This window comes from Centroberyx affinis, unplaced genomic scaffold, assembly GCF_046629955.1.
Source record: "Centroberyx affinis isolate AG114_WGS23_722 - 3 ecotype Tasmania unplaced genomic scaffold, CSIRO-AGI_Caff_v1 ptg003079l_1, whole genome shotgun sequence".
In the NCBI taxonomy this organism is placed as follows: Eukaryota; Metazoa; Chordata; class Actinopteri; order Beryciformes; family Berycidae; genus Centroberyx; species Centroberyx affinis.
In genome coordinates, this window is record NW_027281162.1 from 1 (window position 1) to 22,831 (window position 22,831).

At 41.9% G+C, this 22,831-nt stretch overlaps 1 protein-coding gene across 1 annotated transcript in view; it reads right to left on the minus strand.

Moving 5' to 3' along the window:
• Positions 1-670: 670 nt before the first annotated feature.
• The window catches only part of LOC139659380 (cyclin-dependent kinase 16-like), a gene marked incomplete at its 3' end in the record, with an annotated part of 51,248 nt that continues 29,087 nt past the window's right edge, over positions 671-22,831 (minus strand). The window contains exons 8-14 of the mRNA XM_071537629.1: positions 17,325-17,439; positions 16,566-16,660; positions 16,262-16,324; positions 10,212-10,335; positions 3,514-3,634; positions 1,103-1,200; positions 671-776 (exon numbers count right to left, since the gene is read on the minus strand). Of these exons, the coding sequence (XP_071393730.1) occupies positions 671-776; positions 1,103-1,200; positions 3,514-3,634; positions 10,212-10,335; positions 16,262-16,324; positions 16,566-16,660; positions 17,325-17,439 (722 nt within the window). The remainder of the gene's footprint in view (positions 777-1,102; positions 1,201-3,513; positions 3,635-10,211; positions 10,336-16,261; positions 16,325-16,565; positions 16,661-17,324; positions 17,440-22,831) is intronic.

Here is a 22,831-nt window from a genome sequence, read left to right on the forward strand (position 1 = left end):
CACACATACATTTATTTCTGCATGGCACCTTCTACAATTAACCCTCTTAGTAACTGTCATGTTTCTTCTCTTACACTAACAGCAATGAAATGAGTTGAGCCACAAGAAACAGTTTAGGTTTCTTTACTGTTCAAGTGCAAATTCAATCACAAGGGTATCACTCCGCTGACGTATCACTCCGCTGACTTATCACTCCGCTGACTTATCACTCCGCTGACGTATCACTCCGCTGACTTATCACTCCGCTGACTTATCACTCCGCTGACTTATCACTCCGCTGACGTATCACTCCGCTGACTTATCACTGCGCTGACTTATCACTCCGCTGACGTATCACTCCGCTGACGTATCACTCCGCTGACTTATCACTCCAGTGACTTATCACTCCGCTGACATATCACTCCGCTGACTTATCACTCCAGTGACTTATCACTCCGCTGACGTATCACTCCGCTGACGTATCACTCCGCTGACGTATCATTTAGCCTGATGACCATTGTATCACTTAACAAAAAGTAATGCCAAATGCCTACTCTAAATACTGAAATAATGTATTTTTCCAAATACAACAGTAAGGACAAACCAAAACAGCTGTAACCCTTATGACACAAGTAATACATTTGACTATGTGTGTGTGTGTGTGTGTGTGTGTGTGTGTGTGTGTGTGTACCTGGGTGTGTGGTTGCTCAGTCTCTCAGCTCGGTAGTGAGGATAGTTATAGGAGATAAACTCTTCATTAGAGCAGATCCCAGGCCAGCTCTCCTCTGTAGGAGTACCTACACACACACACACACACACACACACACACACACACACACACACACACACACACACTTAGTTTGTATATTTTCTACCTCCGTTAAATTCCTTCCATATGAAAGATCCACAGCATTATTTTAAAATAAAAAACGTTTTTGACAGGAGAGCAGAAGACAAAGAAAGAAAGAAAAAGCTCCTGCACACCATCTACACATCAGTCATTACTGTTATTACACCAGATTAGTATCATTCCCTTAAATTTCTTGAAAATCCTGTGACGGCAACTCTCTCTCTGCGTCTCTCTCTCTCTGCGTCTCTCTCTCCCTCTCTCTCTCTCTCTTACCCAGCAGCTTGAAGATAAAGTGAAGCTCCTCCTCCACGGTGGAACCAGGAAACAGAGGTCGACCTGTCGACATCTCATAGAATATACAGCCCACCCCCCTGCAGACAGACAGGTAGACAGACAGGTCAGAAAATATACGGCCCACCCCCCTGCAGACAGACAGATAGACAGGTCAGAAAATATACGGCCCACCCCCCTGCAGACAGACAGGTAGACAGACAGGTCAGAAAATATACGGCCCACCCCCCTGCAGACAGACAGATAGACAGGTCAGAAAATATACGGCCCACCCTCCTGCAGACAGACAGGTAGACAGACAGACAGCTCACAGTAGTAGTCAGTAGTCACAGTAGGATGTCCCATTACTACAAAGGGTTCTATATAGTGCCACAAAATAGTTCATACTAGTACAGCACAGAACCATAGCACAGAACCCTTTTGGTGCTATAAAGAATTGTTTTAGGACCAATATTAAAAGAACCTTTTAAGATCCTCACTGGGCTTTCTCTGATTTGTTTTTATTTGAACAAATCGGAGGGTTCTTTATGAAGCTAGTTTTGTTTTAATAATAAATGTAGAAAACAAGATTTCCAAATGTCCATCGTGTCTTGTAAACAAGCATAAGAATTAAACCTCCCTTGGGTATCTGCTGCTATGACATCATGAGTTCATATCAAATCACAATAGTTCATATCAATTTCTCAAAGATATAATATTAGATATGTTTCAGAGGCTGTTGTCAAAATCTCTTCCTATATTGTTTGTTACATCAGCTTGTTTACCATCAGCTGAGGTAATATAGAGTAACTATGCTCTCTAATCGTCTGGCTGTGAAACAACACATTCATCATTTTCAATGCGCTTGTACTAGCTAGTACATGGACATTACATAAAGAGGAAAAGCAGGAAAACTCTTCTGAGGATGAAGAGGCAGGGAGTCCGCTACACTCCAACTGTTGGCTATAAATATAAAGGAGGGGGAGTTTGTAACATTAGTAAAAAATGACATGAAAGAAATTACTTAGTGTATTTGGATTAGAATTTAAACCTTTTTTTTTTTTTAAATCACAGCTAGTCAGCTGTGTAATGTAGGAGAGGAGAGGAGGAGAGGAGGAGAGGAGCAGAGGAGAGGAGAGGAGAGGAGGAGAGGAGGAGAGGAGGAGAGGAGGAGGAGAGGAGAGGAGGAGAGCCCCTGCTGTTACGGGGCTAAAAACTGCCAAAGGCACAAAAGTGAATCAAAAAAATCTCTCTGTCTGTATTGACTAACAAACAGAAGCAAAGCTGTATAGCGATCCAAGCAGTACAGTTATGTTTGGTTACAAAATTCAGGCTTTCCTGCCTCTACCTGTATCCAATGGCAACGAGATAAACATCTCAGCATGTCCAACTGCATGCTATGTCTCTTTTTGGTAATATATTTTGTAATATTTTAGTAATTTTAATGATATTTCAGCGTATAAACATTGAATGAATGCCACAAACACCAACTTTCTACTGCGACTCATTTTATAAAGACGTAGACCAGCTGCCACTATTTAAATGGCCTTCTGAGTTTATTACTTTCACTTAAAAGTTGCAGTACGGAAGCACTGTGCATAAATGCTAACAGCTAAGCTAACCGTACCTACGGAGAAGTCTCACCAGTTACCAGTCTCACTTTGACAGATCTTCCTCCTGCTGAAGGTCACATGTCCCACATTGACAAGTGAGGCAGGTAGCAAGTTCACGAGTTTAACATGTTTACTAGTTTAACAAGTTTACTCTTTTAACAAGTTCAGTAGTTTAAAAGTTTACTAGCTTAACAAGTTTAACATGTATAACATTTTTACTAGTTTAACACGTTCACTAGTTTAACAACTTTGCTAGTTTAACAAATTTACTAGTTTAACAAGTTTACTCACTCGCTCACTTCATCGATTCCACCATTATGAGAAAATGTTCAGGAATGGGAGGGAGAAAGCATCGCTTTTAAACAGCGAGGGAGACGAGCTAGTTTTAAAAAAATGAAAAGCTGCTGAATTGAGGGGGAGGAGCTTCGATCAGGAGCAGAATCTGACAACAAGCTTTAGAAAAGAGGAGAAAACAGCAACACAGCTGGATACTGGTTTCCATCATTATGTCTCAATGAAATCTCAACACAGTAACATGAGCTTCAGGATTGGTTAGAAGGGCTGATATTGCTTATTCCAGGTTTAACAATACACTAATTTTCACAAGCATCTGTAATCAGAATACATTATTTTCTAGGTAATGTAAAGGAATACAATAATACGTAAAGTATTGTGTTACTACCCAACCTGTGTAATCTGTGCTGCTCAGTAGGATATCACTGTACCACTACTACCACTACCACTACTAATATTATTACTACTAGTACCAATACTAATACTAGTATTCCAGTAACAACTTACCACATGTCTATCTGTGTAGAATAATCTGTGCTGCCCAGCAGGATGTCTGGTGGACGATACCACAAAGTCACCACCTCATTGGAGTAGGTCTTAGTAGGGATGGACTTGGCCCGGGCCAAACCTAAAACACACAGACTGGATTAACCCAGGCTACATCAGTGTGTATTATGTACTGCATTCTACATACACACATATACATTAGGGGTGTCGATTCTAAATCGAAAATCGATCGAAATGAGCATTCAATTTCGACCTTCGAAATCACAAGCAGGTTCGCAATTCTCCCAGTATTTTTTTTTCTTTCCACCCCTTCCTACTTGCACACGTCCGAAAAAAAAAAAATAAAAAAAAATTCAATGACGACACAGCGTAGCTGCTAATTAACGAGCTCACCGGTAGCCTGCAGCTGCGTTACTTTTCGAGACACCATCCCACCAGCGCAGCACCCACTGGGGGACCGCCCATTGTTCTGAGGGCCCATTATTCCGAAACCCCAATAGTCCGAAAAATGTCCCATTGGACCGAAAGTCCATTTGTCCGACAGCCAAGCGCCCATTGCTCCGAAAATACACACTCTCCCTGCAGTTGGAAAGATTCATGGCCTGCAATCAGTCGGTCCTGCTGCCTCCTGATGTTTCACACCCTCTTTCCCCCGGTTGATTGGGAGCATCTGTGTATATATACGGCTGTCAGAACTGACGTTCAGTAACTTACCAACTACACCACTCGACTGCTCCAAACATCAGACCATGTGCGTCCATGAAGAAAACATGAGTAGCTTGTTCTTCTTAGGGGATTAAGCCTCACTACTATCTTAATATCACTGCTGCATAGAACGCTGCAGAATTCCAACCAGAGAAGCAGGATTGTAGAGTAAATATCCGACCGTGAGGTCCGACAGCCAGCTTCCTCCGTTGCACCCGAGAAGGTCCGATGATGTCATTCTGCATAATAATTAGCCATGTGCTTCTGTTTGTTGGAGAAACAATGGAAGATTTAGTGTGAACAATGGACAGATAAAGAAGGATAAATTTGCCTCAGAGTAGATTCATTTCATTATAATTATTATTTGGAATGTTTGTTTAAATTATCTTTCTAACTACAGGGAGAGTGTGTATTTTCAGAGCAATGGGCGTTTGTTTTCGGGATAACAGGTTGTCGGACAAATGGGCTTTCGGTCCAATTGGACATTTTTCGGACTATTGGGGTTTCAGAATAATGGGCTGTCGGAACAATGGCATGGCACCCACTAACAATGGCATAGCTGTCAGTGCTGAAAAAAAAAATGTTTAAATCGAAAATCAAATCGAATCGTGACCTTAAAATCGAAAGTCAAATTGAATCGTGGATTTGGAGAATCGTGACACCCCTAATATACATACATATATGCATACATACATATAGATACACATACATATATACATGTGTATGTACACAATATTCAACATATACACACACATACTGTACACATACTGTACCTATAATCGAGTGTGTGTATTATAAACTGTATTCTATATACATACATGCATATATACACTACATGGCCAAAAGTATGTGGAACCTGCTTGTGGAAACATCTAATTCCAGAATCCTGTTCATTAATATGGAGTTGGTCCCTTTTCTGCTGTAACAGCCTCCACTCTGAAGTCTTTCCACTAGATGTTGGAACATTGCTACTGGATTTGCTGTGATGTCAGGCGATCAGGCCCGGCTCGCAGTCCACTTCCAGTTCATCCCAAAGGTAGTAGGGTTGAGGTCAGAGGTCAGGCTCTGTGTTTGGGGCGTCATCCTGCTGAAACAGGAAAGGGCCTTCAGCAAACTGTTGCCACAAAATTGGACGCACATGATCATCTAGAATGTGATTGTCTGCTGTAGCATTAACATTTCCTTCACTTAACTAAGGACCAAACCATGAAACAGCCCAGAACGTTATTCCTCCTCCACCAAACTTTACAGTTGGCACTAGGCGTTCGAGCAGGAAGCGTTCTCCTGGCATCCACCAAACCAGATTCATCTGTCAGACCGCCAGATGGTGAAGCATGATTCATCGCTCCAGAGAATGCCTTTCCTCTGCTCCAGAGTCCGATGGCGGCGAGCTTCACACTGCAGACACTTGGCATTTCGCATGGTGATCTCAGGCTTGTGTGCGACAGAAACACGTTTCAGCGACAGAAACACGTTTCCTGAAGCTCCAGATGAACAGCTCCTGTGCTGATGTTATGAACTCAGTAATGAGCGTTGGACCGAGGACAGAAACTTTGTTCTCTCTCCGCTCTTCAGCACTTGGCGGTCTGTTCTGTGAGCTTCAGTCTGACTGTTGTTGCTCTAGACGTTTCCTCTTCACAGGAACAACTGTTACAGAAATCTGACGAACTGACTCGTTGAAAGGCTTTCCTGTGGTGAACTGACTCGTTGAAAGGCTTTCCTGTGGTGAACTGACTCGTTGAAAGGCTTTCCTGTGGTGAACTGACTCGTTGAAAGGAGGCTTCCTGTGACAGAGCCACGCTGAAAGTCACTGAGCTCTTCAGTTTAGCCCGTTCAGCTGCCAGTGTTTGTCTGTGGAGATTTCATGGCTGTGAACTCAGTTTAATATACCTGTCAGCAATAGGTGCGGCAATAGCCAAATCCACTAATTAGAAGAGATGTCCGCATACTTTTGGTCATGTAGTGTATGTATTTATTTATTTATTTGTTCCGCTCATGGTAATGCACAGCTCCAGAAAAGAAAAAAAAGCAATTCACAATCAAAACACAACTCAATTTACACATTCAGGGACTACAGATGGAAATTAGCTAGCAGCTAAATCTGGTACAAAGCATCTTCTCTCTTTGTTTGAGATTAATGTATTTTGTACATGGTCCCTGATATAAATAAACTCAATAAACTAATTCCATGACCGAAAAGGAGCAGGGAGAAGAAAATCTTATTCTGCCTGCCCCTTACTCAAAACATAACTAAACAATAGAAATAGATGGTCTGTCAATTACAGTTACTTAACAACCAATACTTACAGTAACATGAGAAATAAAAAAGAATCAAAAGCCATACACAATAATTCACCATCAATTAAGGAAACCCATTACCTGACAACTTCATATAGTCTAGTTATTCTTTCTTTATACATTTTCCTGAACTGAAAGATATTTATACAACCCTTTAAATCATTCTGTAGAGAATTCCACAGTTTGACACCAACAACTGAAATACACATCTGCTTTAAAGTGGTCCGTGCATACTGATGCTTAAAATTAAATTTCCTTCTATGGTCCTCGTCCTCTGAACTAAAAACAAACAACTTTTGTAAGTTTTCTGGTAATACTCTGCTTTTTGCCCAGTACATAACTAATAATGTCTGTAACTCAACTAAATCTTTAAGTTTCATTAGTCCTGACTTAATAAACAGGCTGTTGGTGTGTTCTCTTGAATCTACTTTATGAATAATTCTTACTGCTCTTTTCTGTAATATAAACAATGGCTTTATGTTGCTCATATACGTGTTGCCCCACACTTCCACACAGTAACTAAAATATGACAAAATAAGTGAACAGTACAGAATTTGCATTGCCTTGTAATCTAACACATACTTTGCTTTGTTCAAAACAGAAATATTCTTAGACACCTTTGTTTTTACATATGCTATATGAGATTTCCATGTCAGTTTTTCATCCATTATTACACCCTAAAATCTAAATTCAAATACTCTTTCAATATAAACTCCATCTATAGACAGTAAAACTTTTTCATTTTTAAATCAATAAATACCCCTATTGTGTACTTCTTACTTTCTATTGCTGTTGTAATTTCTTCCATTATTTTCATTAAAGCTGTAGATCGATTTGTCCGAAAGCCATACCGACTCTCACTAAAACAATTTATTCTTTTCAATAAAAGTATCTAATTTTTGTACAAACAGTTTTTCAAGCACTTTGGAAAATTGTGAAAGCAAAGACACTGGTCTGTAGTTAGTAAAGCTGTGTTTATTTCCTGTTTTAAAAAGTGGAATAACCTTTGCTATTTTCATTCTGTCTGGAAAAATACCTGTATGACAATGAGTATGTATATATTGTTACAAATGTAAAACCTATCACCTCGGTTAAGTTTAAAAGGTAAAGGTTTGCAACTTTTCACAGTCTAGATAAACAGAAAAAAGCGAAGGAAAGATGTGAGCACTGTTTGTCCACACTAGTCCACTTGCCGGCTCTGGGCTGTGGGCCAGCTTGCGCTCTCCATGCATACCGTTAAGTGTACTGTAGTGCTCCCACCATGTGACTGCTAGGTAGTTTATTTACTGTGAGAATCCCTCCAAAATAATTTAATAAAATGTTGCGTGTCGAAGTGAGAAGAGGTGTTCCACTGCTGCAACGTCCTCCAAAAGACTGTGTCCAAACATCCCACAACGTATTTCAAACACAAACACTCTTTCCCAAACTAGTAAAATAATTGGTAAAATAATGAGCATCCATCACCGGAGTCACCTAAACTAGGGCTGCATGATATGAACAAAGGCGATATGCGATTACTACACTGGATATTATGATTGTGTTATGACTTTCGATATTCAGTAGTGTACTATTCTAATGTCCTACATGTAAGTAATAGTCTTACACTGTAAAATTGAGTAAACTATGTATGAGGATAAATTATTTTGAACATTCTTTTATTGCTTTCACATTAAACAGAGTAAAAAAAATCTGCATCCGCACATACCCACTTCCCATACCAGTTTACTTAGCAATGGCTAGATGTAGTCTGTCTAAACCAGCCACTGAGTTTTACTCTTAAACCAACTGTTATATTTTATCTCCTGTGTTCCTTGGTAAAATAGGCTGTTTGTAAACATTGACTATTCATTTGGAAATTACTGATGAAGCGCACAGTGAGGCTCATGTGCAGCTCTGTTCTACTAGACCACAGGTCTGTCATGCTGGGTAAATACTCCACTTGCAAAAGTTAAAACTTGAATAACCTCTTGCATTTCTCATATAACAAGTAGCAACTTGTGAGAAATACATATGTGATGGAAGATGGTATCTGTTGTCCAACTTGTTTATGAGGTTCTTGAAGCCTTCTCTACCAATCGTGCAAATTGGCACCATGTCCTAAATAATTTGTAATGGCTTTGGTTATTTCTTCATCCCAGGAAGACTTTTCATATGGAGTCATGCCGCAAAACTCAATGGATTGCTCCTTCAGTGCTGCTGAAGTTGCAGTTTGAGGAGCTGCTGACTTAAGTCCTACTGTTTTCTTCAGTTGTTTCAGACTTTTTTGTCATGCATTCTTCGTACAACTCCCTGTGGTTGCTTTTAAGGTGGTGGTACCCCTTCTTGTTGCCACTACTACTTGATAGGTTTTGCAGATTCTTTTTTGGCATTGTTGCCATTATTTGACAGTGCAGAGAGACAGGAAAGGGCTGGATTCAAACCCAGGTCGTCACGGTTACATGGTACGTGCCTTGGACCACTGAGCCAGCACGCCCCTGATGCACCATTCCTTTTGGTACTAATTCCTCTGCATCCAAATTCTCAACTGTTTCAATAACAGTTTTCTCTTTTTGTTCACGGCCCGTTTCACTTATTTTGCTTTCATGTTCACCTACAGGTCCAGCTGATTCGTCGGAATCTGTTTGCAACTGGTTTGCATGAAGACATTGGATTGCATGACTAAAATGCAAATTACGTTATTTAAAAAAGCCTATATCGCAGTCCACTGCAATGTGCATTTGCACAATTTCATATCACAATAGCAATAAAAAAAACAATATAATGCACAGACCTAGTCTTAACGCTCCAGCAAGAACCTCAGTTTCAAACATCTTTCTCATGTTTGTTGAGGCAGAAAACAGGACAAAATAAACTAGAAGGCACTCAGAGAGCGAAAACCGCTAACAGCTGAACAATTCAACAACTTGTTAACAAAGAAAGATATCATTCCTATCACTTAAATTTGAAGTGAAGTTGGTTTCTTGATGTTGCAAAGATACCTTTAGGATTTGGAATTAAGTCTATCCCGTTAATTTCATAGTTATGACTCAAAAGCAACAATCATGTAATTGAAAGCCCAGGTTCCTTTCCCCAAAGCTGATCTGTCCACCAAATTGAATTGTCATTCGACTGCCTTTGCTGGCAGTCGAATGACCGCTAATAGGTTGGCTAGTATTCCATGAACGTCTGAGGCTAGCACGATACTGCTAACTCATACTGTCTGTGAGCTCTGTGGGACGGCAGCGAACCTTTTCACATGAAGGAAGAGCTTTGTGGAGATTAACACAGTGTTGCTCTGTGGTTTGTCAGACTGGAGATAACCAAACCATTTCCACATGATAGAGGTTGTGTGACACTACTCCATCTTCATGGTCACTGTCACTGTTGCTTTACTTCTCTGGTTTGCTCATTATTACGTCTTGCCAATCTTGAGCCACTTATCACAACTTATTGTATTATCTTCTCCAGTAACTCAACCCGCATGGTCCCTCTGTGTGATGTTGTCATTGTTGTGAGTGGGTGTGTACATCAGCAACATGCAAGCTTATTTTTGTCATTCGATTGGCTGTTTGTATCACAAATGTATGTCTAGATTGAGGAAAATTATTTCATCGAAAATAAGGCCCAAAGTTTATGATTGTTGTCGTGGCCTTTAAAACCTCTGTATACATCTCCACACATGGAGACCCAAGACTGAACCACACTCCCTCGCTCACCAAAGTCAGCCAGTTTTAGTTCTCCCTTGTCATTGATCAGGAGGTTTTGGGGCTTCAGGTCTCGATGGAGAACTTTCCTCCGGTGGCAGTAGGCCAGACCACGAAGCAACTGGAACAGGAAAAGCTGCAGAGGAGAAAACCAACAGACACACTGGAAAATAGCAGATACACTGGCAACATAGAGAGAGATACACTGGAAACATAGAGGGAGACAAACTGGAAATATAGAGGGAGAAACAGTGGAAATATAGAGGGAGATAAACTGGAAATATAGAGAGGGGTAAAGTGGAAATGTAGAGAGGGAGATAAACTGGCAATAAAGAGTGAGATAAACTGGAAATATAGAGAGGGGTAAACTGGAAATACAGAGGGAGATAAACTGGAAATATAGAGTGAGATAAACTGGAAACAGAGTGAGATGAACTGGAAGTATAGAGGGAGATAAACTGGAAATATAGAGAGGGGTAAACTAGAGAGGGGTAAACTGGAGATATAGAGAGGGGTAAACTGGAAATATAGAGAGGGGTAAACTAGAGAGAGGTAAACTGGAAATATAGAGGGAGATATACTAGAAATATAGAGGGAGATAAACTGGAAATATAGAGATGGGTACACTGGAGATATAGAGGGAGATATACTAGAAATATAGAGGGAGATATAGTGGAAATAAAGAGGGAGATAAACTGAAAATATAGAGGGAGATAAACTGGAAATATAGAGAGGAGTAAAGTGGAAATATGAAGGGAGATAAACTGGAAGTATAGACAGATATACTGGAAATATAGAGGAAGATAAATTGGAAATATAGAGGGAGATACACTGAAAATATAGAGGAAGATAAATTGGAAATATAGAGGGAGATACACTTCCCAGTACTTGTTTATATGTATTAGTCTGTAGCCAGGGTTCAAAATTAACTTTTTGGGCCATCTGCCAATGGCAGGAAAACTGAGAAAATGTACCAGCCTAAAATATGTTTTACTGCCCCTAAAACTGCATCATACAATATTTCATAAAAAATTATTACTTTAAGTTTTTAGTATGCAAATTCATGTTTAGCCTCACAACTTTTATTCAAAACTTTTTCAATGAAAAATCAACACTTAGTACTTTTCTAGTGCCACACACACACTCACACACACACACACACACACACACACAGGCTCATGTATCGTTCTGACGCTGCATCTCACTGAAACACAGATCCCCTCTGTGACTTTTCTCATAGTCTACCTCTTCATTTTCATTTTTTCTTTTGGTGATTTAACACCGGCTGTATGTTACCACATCTGTAATGTAACTAACTAACTAACTAACTAATGCTCAGTGTTTCTTTTATGACTAAAAAGATAGGTGGACATTGGTACTGTAGGAGTCAGGTAGAAGTCCAGTGTTTCCCCTGTATATATTAATAATATTAGTTTCAAAATAATTTTATTTTAGGCTTAAATGGTCTCTGTCACAGGATTAGCCCGTGCCCTATAAAGTAAGATGCACACTCGCACGCACACACTACATAGCCACGTCCATTAATAATTAAATCAAGCCGGCTTGGAGGTGTGTGTTGTAGTGTTAGCGTAGCATGATTTCACATCTCATCATTACTTTTGTTTGTTGTCGGGAGGCCTGCCGACAAAACGTTAATATTTTTTCCATCATGGGTCATAGTGTAACAAATCACACAATGTATTTTTAAATAAGACACAGGGACTAGAATTTGTATTAAACATTTCTATTTATTGTTAAAAGTGTTTTGCAAGGAAAACCAATTGTTTGTCACCTGCTTTTCCTTTGCAGTACCGTACAGGAAGGTACCATTGGCTTTTGAAAAGGGGTTCCCAGGGGAAGGCCCAAGTATGGTAGAGTTGGAGGGGTGTTTTCTTCGTTAATGTGCAAATGCTATTTACAATTGCCTTTTGAGTAAGTACTTGTCTAAAAATGTGTTTTAGAATTTTTTGTAATTCAATTATAAATGTTTGGACATTTTGTGGACCAGGTGTTAATCTCCTGTAGGGTAATTGATTATCAAACACTAATCAATGTCTCTTAGTAGGACCCAGCTGATATAAAGGAGGAGGCTGGAGTTCCTGGGAGTTCAGTTATGGTCAGACTTCAAACAGAGACAAGCCAGTGTGGAGAGCTGCGAGGGCCCAAGATTTAAAGGGGCTTTGCCTAGTGCAGAGCTGAGCTTTTTCTTTGTTTACACAGTTTTTTGCATTTAGTTATTTTTTCTATTTTTTATTGTATTGTTTTTCTTTAGTCATTTCTTTTTGCCAGGCCTGCACTGTACATATTGCTGCATGGGATTGTCGGTTTCCACTGGTAAATAAATACACTTGGACTGCATAACTGGGTTTTGTCTCAGCTTTTGTGCCTCAGCCAATCGGTCAACCTTACAGTCTCACTTGGTAGGTAAACTGCTGTTAGAAACGGACAGAGTGAGAGAAGCACACAGACACACTGCTGCCTATAGTGTTTCTGTGATCATTCAGCCATTTACTATAATAACTGCTGCCTATAGTGTTTCTATGATCATTCAGCCATTTACTATAATAACTGCTGCCTATAGTGTTTCTATGATCATTCAGCCATTTACTATAATAACTGCTGCCTATAGTGTTTCTATGATCATTCAGCCATTTACTATAATAACTGCTGCGTGTGTGTTTCTCCCACGGACCATGCTGCTGCTGTAAGAAAAAAACACTCTAGGGGAAACACTGCAGGCTGAGTAGTAATCGCGCTACAGAACAAAAGCCAATCTTTTGTTATTCGGCTGCTTTTACTCTTTGATTTGATTGGCTCATGTTATGACAGGTAGGCCGCGGTACAGGAGGGTTGTATTAGACTCAGCTGGTCTAAGCACATAAACACAGCGATGTAAACCTGACAGTGCGTTGTGATTCCAAAATAATTTAGCAGCCAACTGGCCAGTGACCCCTTTTTATTTTTCCACCAAAATTTACCCACATTTGGCGCTTGGCGGGTGTTAATTTTGGACCATGTCTGTAGCCATGGTTATGTATGTAGCATGGTTCTGTATGTACGTATGTTTAGCAACTAACTGAGACTCCTAGTGGGCTTTTGTTTTAATGCACTTGTCACTTTCTTCTTTTTCTTTTCTTTTTCTAAATGCTGCCTGTAGTTTTATTTATTTTATTTTTATGTTTTGATGATGTGTATTTGTATTTTATTGTTGTTGTCTACCTCGAGCACACACCAAGACTAATTCCAATCAATGTTTCATTGAAATGGTAATAAATTATTGAATCTTGAATCTTGAAAATGGAAAAAGTACATCAAATGTTGTATTTAGGGTTTCTATTGATGCTTTCCTTTTGTTTACATTTGAATCATGATTGGGTCTTTAATGTCATTACAAAATCATTTTAAGGGTAATTTTGGTTCAAAGGATGAACAGTTAAAAAACAGCGAAAAAGCAGAAGAGGGTAAACAAGACTAGGTCAAAACCTAGTATATGGCTGGACCGTGTATGGGTGTGCCACGTGCCACGGCCGACCAATGGTGTAACTTCATCACTCAGTCAGTCAGTCAGCCGGTGAGTGACAGACATTCGCGTTTATAGGGCTGGCCCCGCTGTTGCGGTCCAGCCTAAAAGATATATATATTTGTATTGAATGCATCACTTTCACATTTTATAATTTCTCTAATTTACCGCTCTTCAACCACTGCTGTGAAGGGAAGCAAATAACTTCACTAGAGTTTATTCTGTTGAGTAACAATAAATAAACATAAGCAATGCTGACTCATCTTTATACTATCAACTAACACTAGCTGCTTAAGTTAACCCTTCACAGGAGCAGTTAGACAGTGTCTGGTCCATTCTAGTCAAGTATTATATTATCATGGATGTATATATATATCATTATAGGCCCATATTATAATACAATATATAATATTATATTATTTCCAGTTACTGCCCAAAAATTCATCTGCGGTTGTGACACCCATTTACAAGGCCGGTGAACCAACAGATGTGGCAAACTATAGGTCCATTAGCATTCTGCCAATAGCATCAAAGATCACAGAAAAAGTGGTAACGGAGCAACGTGGATTTTCTGAACATAGGACATGTCTCACTTCACCCAATGCAATTTGGTTTTAGAAAGCAGTACTCGCAAATTGTTATCTCATAGAGCAAATTAAGTAAAAGCTGGACATAGGTGGCGTTGTAGGAGCAGTATTTTTGGATTTATGCAGGGAATTTGACACTGAATTATAATGTCCTTCTGTCTAAGCTTTCACATTTTCATTTTTCTGAAAATACTATGAAATGGATGGAGTCCTATTTGACAATGAGAAGGCAATGCACACGGATTAGAACAAAGCTCTTTTCACCAATTGACTGTTCCACAGGTGTGCCCCAGGGATCTGTCCTGGGCCCCTTGCTTTTTAGCTTATATGTTAACGACCTTCCTACTGTATGCCCTGATGTAATGACTCAAATGTATGCAGATGACACCATAATTTATGTGCATTTATGTGCCAAGACAAGACAGCAGGTGGCACATAAGTTAACGGCAGCAATGTCTAGTATCTCTGACTGGCTCACTCAGTCCTGTCTCACTTTAAATGCTGCATGTATTTATTTTTCAATCAGGAGGAATGATGTTCATCAGCCTGAAATCTTTGTTAAGGGCGAAACGCTCCAAATAGTCTCCGTTTTAAGTACCTTGGGATAATTATTGATTCACACCTGAAAAACAGGTGAAAAGGCTCATCCATACAGCTAAACTAAACCTTAGAAATTTCAAATTCATTAGGAATCAATTGTCAACAGATGCTGCTAAGTTGTACAATTATTCTATGATTTTTCCAAATCTGTCATATTGCTTTACCACTTGGTCCCAAGCGAAAAAACACTCTTAGGCCCATGCACAGTTTGTACGAAAGAACACTCAAAATATTGGACAAAAAGCCTGCAAGGTGTCATCACTGTCATATTACAAACTATAACCTTTTGACCTTTGATACTTTTGTTTACCTTGCAAACTCCTGTTTAATGTACAAAATCTACTACAATCTTGCTCCTCCCCCACTGACAGAGTTTGATTCACTATGTTCAGATAACATTAGGCAGACAAGAGCATCTAGCAGAGGCAACTGTGCAGTGCAACACAGGTCCACTGAATTTGGCCGGTCAGCTTTCTCCATTAGAGCTACAAACTCTTGGAACACAATATCAGACAATGCTCTACCTTCACTAGTTTTAAATCACAATTGAAATCATGGCTGAAACAGAACCAATCATGTGACCATTAATCACTTAGATACCAAACATAGAGCATTTTATTCTATTTTTGCATGATGTAATGTTTTTAGTACTATACCCTGTATGATTTTTAATATTTGATACTATAATTTAATTTAATATAATATATATTTAGCTATCTAGCTAACTCTTTTTCATTTTGAAAGTTGACACAGTTATCAATCTCCTATGAAAACACCCAAAACATCACCAAGTAAACCAAATAAATTACCGTTGATGTGATTGCCAAAGTAGAACATGTTTGAAACTCAGACTTCAAAAAATTAAGTTATGGACTTTCCATCTGTTACAATACAAACTGTATGGACTTTCCAAATACAAACCACTGCAGCTTCACAGTTTGTCTCTAACCCTTCTGACATTTCTTCTTTACAGACTCCAGCTGCCAGTTCACATCATAAATACGACAGATTCAGATTCAGAGTCAGAGTCAGCTGACTCACCTCTTGTCTTCAACTCATCAGTTGGTTGAAGAACAAGCAGGCAGATAAACTTGTGTGTAAAAAGTGTTTATTTCAGGAACCCCCCCAAATATCTGACATCCGACCCATTTCCCATTTTAGATCAAAACGGTGAATATCACCAAAGTTGACAAGTTTGCGTCACTGTACTGTGGTTCTGTATCTGCATCTGGCTTTAACAATAATATAACAGTGAAAATTACAAATATAATTGTTATTATTACTATTTTTATTACACAATCTTAAATATTATTACCAGTAATAATTACAACAACAGAGAAATAATCAGGACTCACCTTGACGTTGTGAACATGGATGGTGTTTCCACAGTCATCCAGGTACTGCTTCAGATCTTTGTCCTGACACACACACACACACATGGAAAATGGAGACACACACAAACACAACCACAAATGGACACACACACACACACAGTTATTTGGCAGTAGCAGTAGCTCTCTGCTCATTCTACTGAGGAGAAAGACGAGCAATAAGAAAACAGAAAACTGAAAATGACACAGTGTGTGCGCGTGTGTGTGAGAGAGTTTGTGTGTGTGTGTTGTGTGTGTGTGTGTGTGTGTGAGAGAGAAAGAGACTCACCAGATATTCAAACACCAGTGTGAGAGACTTCTGTGTGTGGATGATGTCATGTAGCGTGACGATGTTAGCGTGTTTCAGATCCTTCAGCAGCGACACTGAGGGGAGTAATCACACACACACACACACACACACACACACAAACACACGCGTGAACACACAAACACATGTGAAGCACACACACACCAAACACAAACCTAATATGTAGGAACCTAATAAGCAGCTAGCATGACTTAGTGTGTACTATGTAGTCAGCTAGTATGTTTTAGTGTGAAAAATAGACAAACATTCTGTTCTATTGTTAAAATCCATCTTGAGCTTCTCAGAAACAGAAACCTCCACCAGTCCACCATCTGTCCATACTACATGCCAAGACCAAATTTCAAAATAAGAGTAATACGCAAACAAAAATCCTAACATACAAAGCCACAACGCTGTATCACCCAAGGCTGTGTATTGGGTTTCTTGGGCTTGTTTGATCTGTGTATTACTCTAACTTTAAATGTTGATCTATATGGACTTTGTTGGTGCTGCTGCAGCAGGTGAACTTCAAGACCTTCAGAGTGGATTTGATATGTTATGTTGGGAGCTAGTGTGTTCTATGTAGCACTGTGTAGTACTATGTAGTATATACTATGTAGAGAAATAGTGTGTACTACGTAGCAGTATGTAGTACCATGTAGTATGCACTATGAAGAGAGCTAGTGTGCAATATGTAGCTCTATGTAGCTCTATGCAGTACTATGCAGTACTATGTAGTACCTTCTCTGATAGCTGTACACGGAGCTCCCTCTTCATGTTCCAGTCGAATTTCCTTCAAAGCAACCAGGTTGTCAGTCAGTTTACTCCGACCTTTATAGACTGTAGCATAGGTTCCCTGGAGAGAGAGACAGGCAGACAGACAGGCAGACAGACAGGCAGACAGACACACAGACAGAGAGAGAGACAGGCAGACAGACAGGCAGAGAGAGAGAGAGAGAGAGAGAGAGAGAGAGAGAGAGAGAGAGAGACAGAGAGAGAGACAGAGAGACAGGCAGACAGACACAGACAGACAGAGTGACAAACAGACAGGGAGAGAGAAGAACTTGATCAGACAGGAAAATACTACAGTCTCTTAACAACACAAGCAGATCTAGATGGCAAGCATAAAAATCCATCTTAATTTTTACAGCAAAAAGACAGCAAACCACTTGTCATCTCCACTGGAACAAACACAATAAATCAGTTTTCATCAACCAGATTCCTGGAAGTCATGATTGCTGAGACCTTCATGGATAAAATAAGATAATGATGCTGGAGGCCAGACACACACCTGCAGCTGGTTGTGTCATCAGGAGAGGAGCTGGTCCTGCTGGGCTAACACTCTCCTGTTGACAGGCTATACAGACCTGCAGCGACTGCTGAAGGTAAAACAAATTACAACATTTGTCTACCATCAGCAAACAGACGGCCTAGTTGAAAACTTCGATAATAACCTTAATAAGATGCCAATGTTGAGAAAAGTGATTGACAGAGACGGCAGGAACTGGAATCAGCTACTACCACATTACAGTGTTTTCCCCCTTTGAACTCCTGTATGGACATCAATCACACAGCCTGCTTGGCATTTCCACGGAGGTCTGAACAACCCAGTTCACACTGCAGTCTTGTTGATGGAGATAATGTATCAAGGACTAGTAGCCTATGGTAAGGGAGTACATATCTCAAGCCCAAGAGGCCCAGAAACAAGTGTACAATCGGGGAATCATCATCAAGAATTCCTGCCATAGGACAAGGCGTTGGTGCTGGAGTCCACAACAGAGCAGAGAGTTCTGCATCACCTGGCAAGAACCTCATAAGGCAACAGGAAGAATGGTTCCAGTCAACTACAAAGTTCACAAGCCTGGTCACCCAACATCCATACAGGTCCACCACATCAATTTATTACAGAAATAGTATGCTAGAGATGCTTTGTATTCCTCGTATTTGTCTCCCTCGTCTGGTGATGGACTCAGGCTGATGGACAAGATCCTGAAACCCCACAGAGTATGATGCAGTGTACATTCATGATGTTATAATACACAGTGCAGACTGGGATAGCCATGAGGAGCAGTTTACAGCTGTGTTGGAGGCTCTCTGCAGGACAGGACTAATGGGCAACCCACAGTGCCAGCTTGGGTTGGAGGAGGCCCAAGAACAAGGCCCTCACCTCATATTACCTGTTGAGTCATCAGTCCCATCTGGTGACCAACCATGCATCCCTCCTCTGAATAGCAAAAAAAGAGAGACAAATGCTTGAAACATGGTTCCTGTCTTTAATAGAATTGTATTTCTCTGTGGTCCACAGGTCTGGAACCAGGTAGGGTAACGTGACACCCTGTTCCAGACAGGGTGTCCTTCAACTGCCCCTCCCTCTAAACCAACACTGAGGGGGTGGAGGGTGTAAAGGGCTGAGGACTCCAAGCCAGACCATCCATACTCCTGCAGCTAAATGGCTCATTACAGGAGAGTCAGAAGACCGCTGTTTCAGTTTGGTTTTGGACAACCACTATGGAAGCCAAATTTTTAGCCCCAGGACAGTAGGGGCTCTATGGATCTCAGTGTTGGTTGGTCAGTCATTCGGTTGCTCTGTTCACCACTTCTGGTCATTTGGTGAAAGTGTGCAGCAGGGAGTTAGACTGCAGACTCTCACTCAGGAGACCAGAGTTCGATTTCCTGCAGGAACGCTTCCACAAAATTACTATGAGACTATGAGTCTTGTTCTAACAACCCCCGGTCATTGTCCAGAAGCTAGAAACTTTAATCTCTTTCCTTCATGTGTTTAATTATTGTACTGCACTTGCTGCTCACCACCTACCCATTCTTGTCACAATATGTGATTGTCGTAGTGGGGTCTGGTTTTTGTATCTGTCTGGGACAGGAGAGTGAGAAGATGAAAGGGAATTCTGGCACAACTTCACCTACTGACAAGGTGCATGGAATGGGCAGGTAACACTGGAAAAGAATAGATTCCAGCAACACTTGCAGGACTGGGAACAAACGTTTATTAGTAAATGTTTATTAGGGGTGAAAGAGTGAGCAGGGGCTCTGATGGTACTGGGACACAGCTGCAAGGGTTAGTAATCAACTCTAACCTCTATTTACATCTCTTGCAGTGAGGCTGGGACAGAATGTCCCTGGAAAAGCGCACCGGTGACCTCGGAGCTGGAAAACCCGTCAGAGGGTAGTTTGAGTTATTTTGTTCTGAGCTTACTAGACCTTTTTGAATTATCCTTTTGTTGATGGTGGCAGCCATGAGTTGACTAAATAAAAGACCTGATGAGCCATGTCTTCCCATCCCTGTGTGTGTGTGTGTGTGTGTGTGTGTGTGTGTGTGTGTGTGTGTGCATCTCTACAGCCACTCTAACTGGCCACTCTAACAACAGTAGTGGCCAGTAAGGGGGGGTAAAATCCGAGTGTGCTGTAGAAGGCCATCAATCTGCAGGCGCTGCAGCATCTCGCCCGTCTCCAAGAGGCCCAGGTCATGCTCCAACAGAGGCCCAGGTCATGCTCCAACAGAGGCCCAGGTCATGCTCCAACAGAGGCCTAGGTCATGCTCCAACAGAGGCCCAGGTCATGCTCCAACAGAGGCCCAGGTCATGCTCCAACAGAGGCCCAGGTCATGCTCCAACAGCAGCAGGGCCAAGCGCTGCTTGAGATAGCCGAAGCCCAACGGGCCGACCGCGAGGCCCTGCAAGCCAACCAGGCCATTCTGCAGCTGCTGCTGGCGCAAGCTAGCAAACAGCCAGCCCACGGACCCTCAGGGTGAACCCCCTCCATTTCACCACAGAAGATGACAGCCAGCAATGACCACGAGGAGTTCCTGAACATGTACGAGCAGCTGGCCAGATCTTGCCGGTGGCTGGCTGGGGAATGGGCTGTGTGCCTCCTCCCGTTGCTTTCGGGAGAAGCATTAATAGCGGCGCACAGCCTGTTGGCGTCCTTGAGGAGCAACTACAACCAGCTCCACCAATCCATCCTGGACCGCATGGGATACACACCAGAGAATCACCAGCGCCAGTTCCGGATCCTGCAGTTCAAGAACGTCGGCCGCCCTTTCCCCCTCGCCCAGCAGATCAGACGAGGTCCTGAAGATGGTGGTGCTGGAGCAGTTCATCCAGGTGCTGCCCCCAGCAACATCAGCCCTCCAGTCTGAACGAAGCCATTACCCTGGCAGAGAACCATCTGGCTCTTCCTCCTCAGAACAGTGGGACAGCAGTAGAGCTGCCTCAACACCAACACCGATGTCCAACCCCTTCGGGTACACACACACCTCTTCCCCATCCTCCCATGCCCCATTCCTGTTTTAACCCTTCTCCCCAGGTCCCAGCCTCAGTGTCCATCCCCACAGGGGGAACCTCAGACGACTGGGCAGGAGTGCTGGTGGTGCAGGCAGCTCAGCCACTTCCAGGTGGGGCAGGTGGTTTGGGTCGTTGCTCCATCAGCGCCCTCCCCCGATCAGGAGGGGACCTACCGTGTACCTGTAAGGATCCAGGGGGGTAGACACCAGGCTTTGATGGACTCAGGCTGTATGCAGTCAATGATCCACCAACGCCTGGTGCGTTCCGGGGCATTGCTGGAAGCACAATAGGTGGAGGTAAGGTGTGTGCATGGGGATGTTCACGAGTATCCTTTGGTGACCATAGAAATCAGATATGCGGGCAAAAAGCATAGTGTTAAGGCCGTGGTTAGCTCCCTCCTTATGCACCCTCTCATCCTGGAAACTGATTGGCCGGGGTTTTGGAGGGTTTTAGGCAACAGAGAGGAGGTGTGGTCATGACAAGCAGATGGATGTAGGATGTGCGCTGTGCTGGCTGGTGACACGTGGTTGTCCGACAGGGAATGTGAGGAGACTGTGGCAGAGCCTCCTTGCGTTCCCAATTTTCTGAAGGATTTCCCACTGGAGCAGTCTCATGACAATATGCTACACTCAGCCTTAGACCAAGTGATGTCTATTAATGGTCAGTTTGTGCGCCCCAGTGCAGCACTCACCTACCCCCATTTTGCCCTGATTAGAGACAGGCTGTACAGAGTGGGTCGTGACGGCTCACCACAAACCTGAGGCTGATCACCTAGGAAGCGATAAAACACTACAGCACGTAATGGCCCGTTTCTATTGGCTGGGCATTCGGGCAGATGTGCAAACGTGGTGTGCCGCCTGCCCTGAATGTCAATTACTTAACCAAACGGCTGCTCCAACAGCGTCTTTGCATCCCATTTGATAGAGTGGGTATGGAGATCCTCCGGCCATTAGAGCGCAGTGCACAGGGATATCGCTTTGTGTTGGTCCTGGTGGATTATGCAACGCATTATCCCGAAGCAGTGCCTCTGCAGAATATCTCTGCAAAGAGCGTTGTGCAGGCACGCTTAAGTATTATCTCCCGTGTCGGGGTCCCGAAAGAGATCCTGACCAGGGGCTTCATTGATAAAACATTGCGTATTCACAATTCCAGCCTGTAAAGCATGTGTGCCACTATTCACACAGATTTTGGATTTATAAAAACAAACTTGGTGTGAGAATGTGCGTACCGCCACGGAAACTTTGACCCATGTGTGTGCACATTTTGGAGACAGTGGGAAATGATTTAGATGGCACTCACTCTTTACACTCAGTTCATTTACAGGCCTACTCCTCATCAAATTAGAATGGCCTCTAAGAATTATTTTGCGTCAGAAGAATATCTAGGCTACAACTAAATAGTGTCTGTTGCTTTAGTTTGAAAGCCAATCGTTCATCCAAAAACAATCTACATTTCATTATAGGCTGATATGGTGTGAATTAGTCTCAATTAAGTGAATTACAGTCTTTTAGCAGACCCTCAATTTGTCACAATTAATTGTGAAATATATGGGGTTCAAGCCTTTTCGGAATGGTACTGACATGTAAATTGATTATATTTACTTATTTACATACCACATGCATGAATTGCTACATTGTTGGCAAGTAGGACTTGGCCACCTGGGGATTCGAACCCTGGACCTTTGTATCTAGAGATTAGGTGACTTACTGCCTGCACCACTGGGGACACAAGGCTTCCACCTGGTTTCCACAGTTTCCACATGGTTTCCACCTGGTTTCCACACACATTCTCACAAGTTGAGGCAATGACAAAGAGGTTAACAATGAAGCCACAACTACCCAGGTGCAGGTAGTTTCCTGACACCCTCTCCAACCCCGCCCACTGGCTCCTGAGCCAGGAAGCCAAACCAACCTCACAAGCAGAAAACAGAGAGAGGGATGTCACAAAACA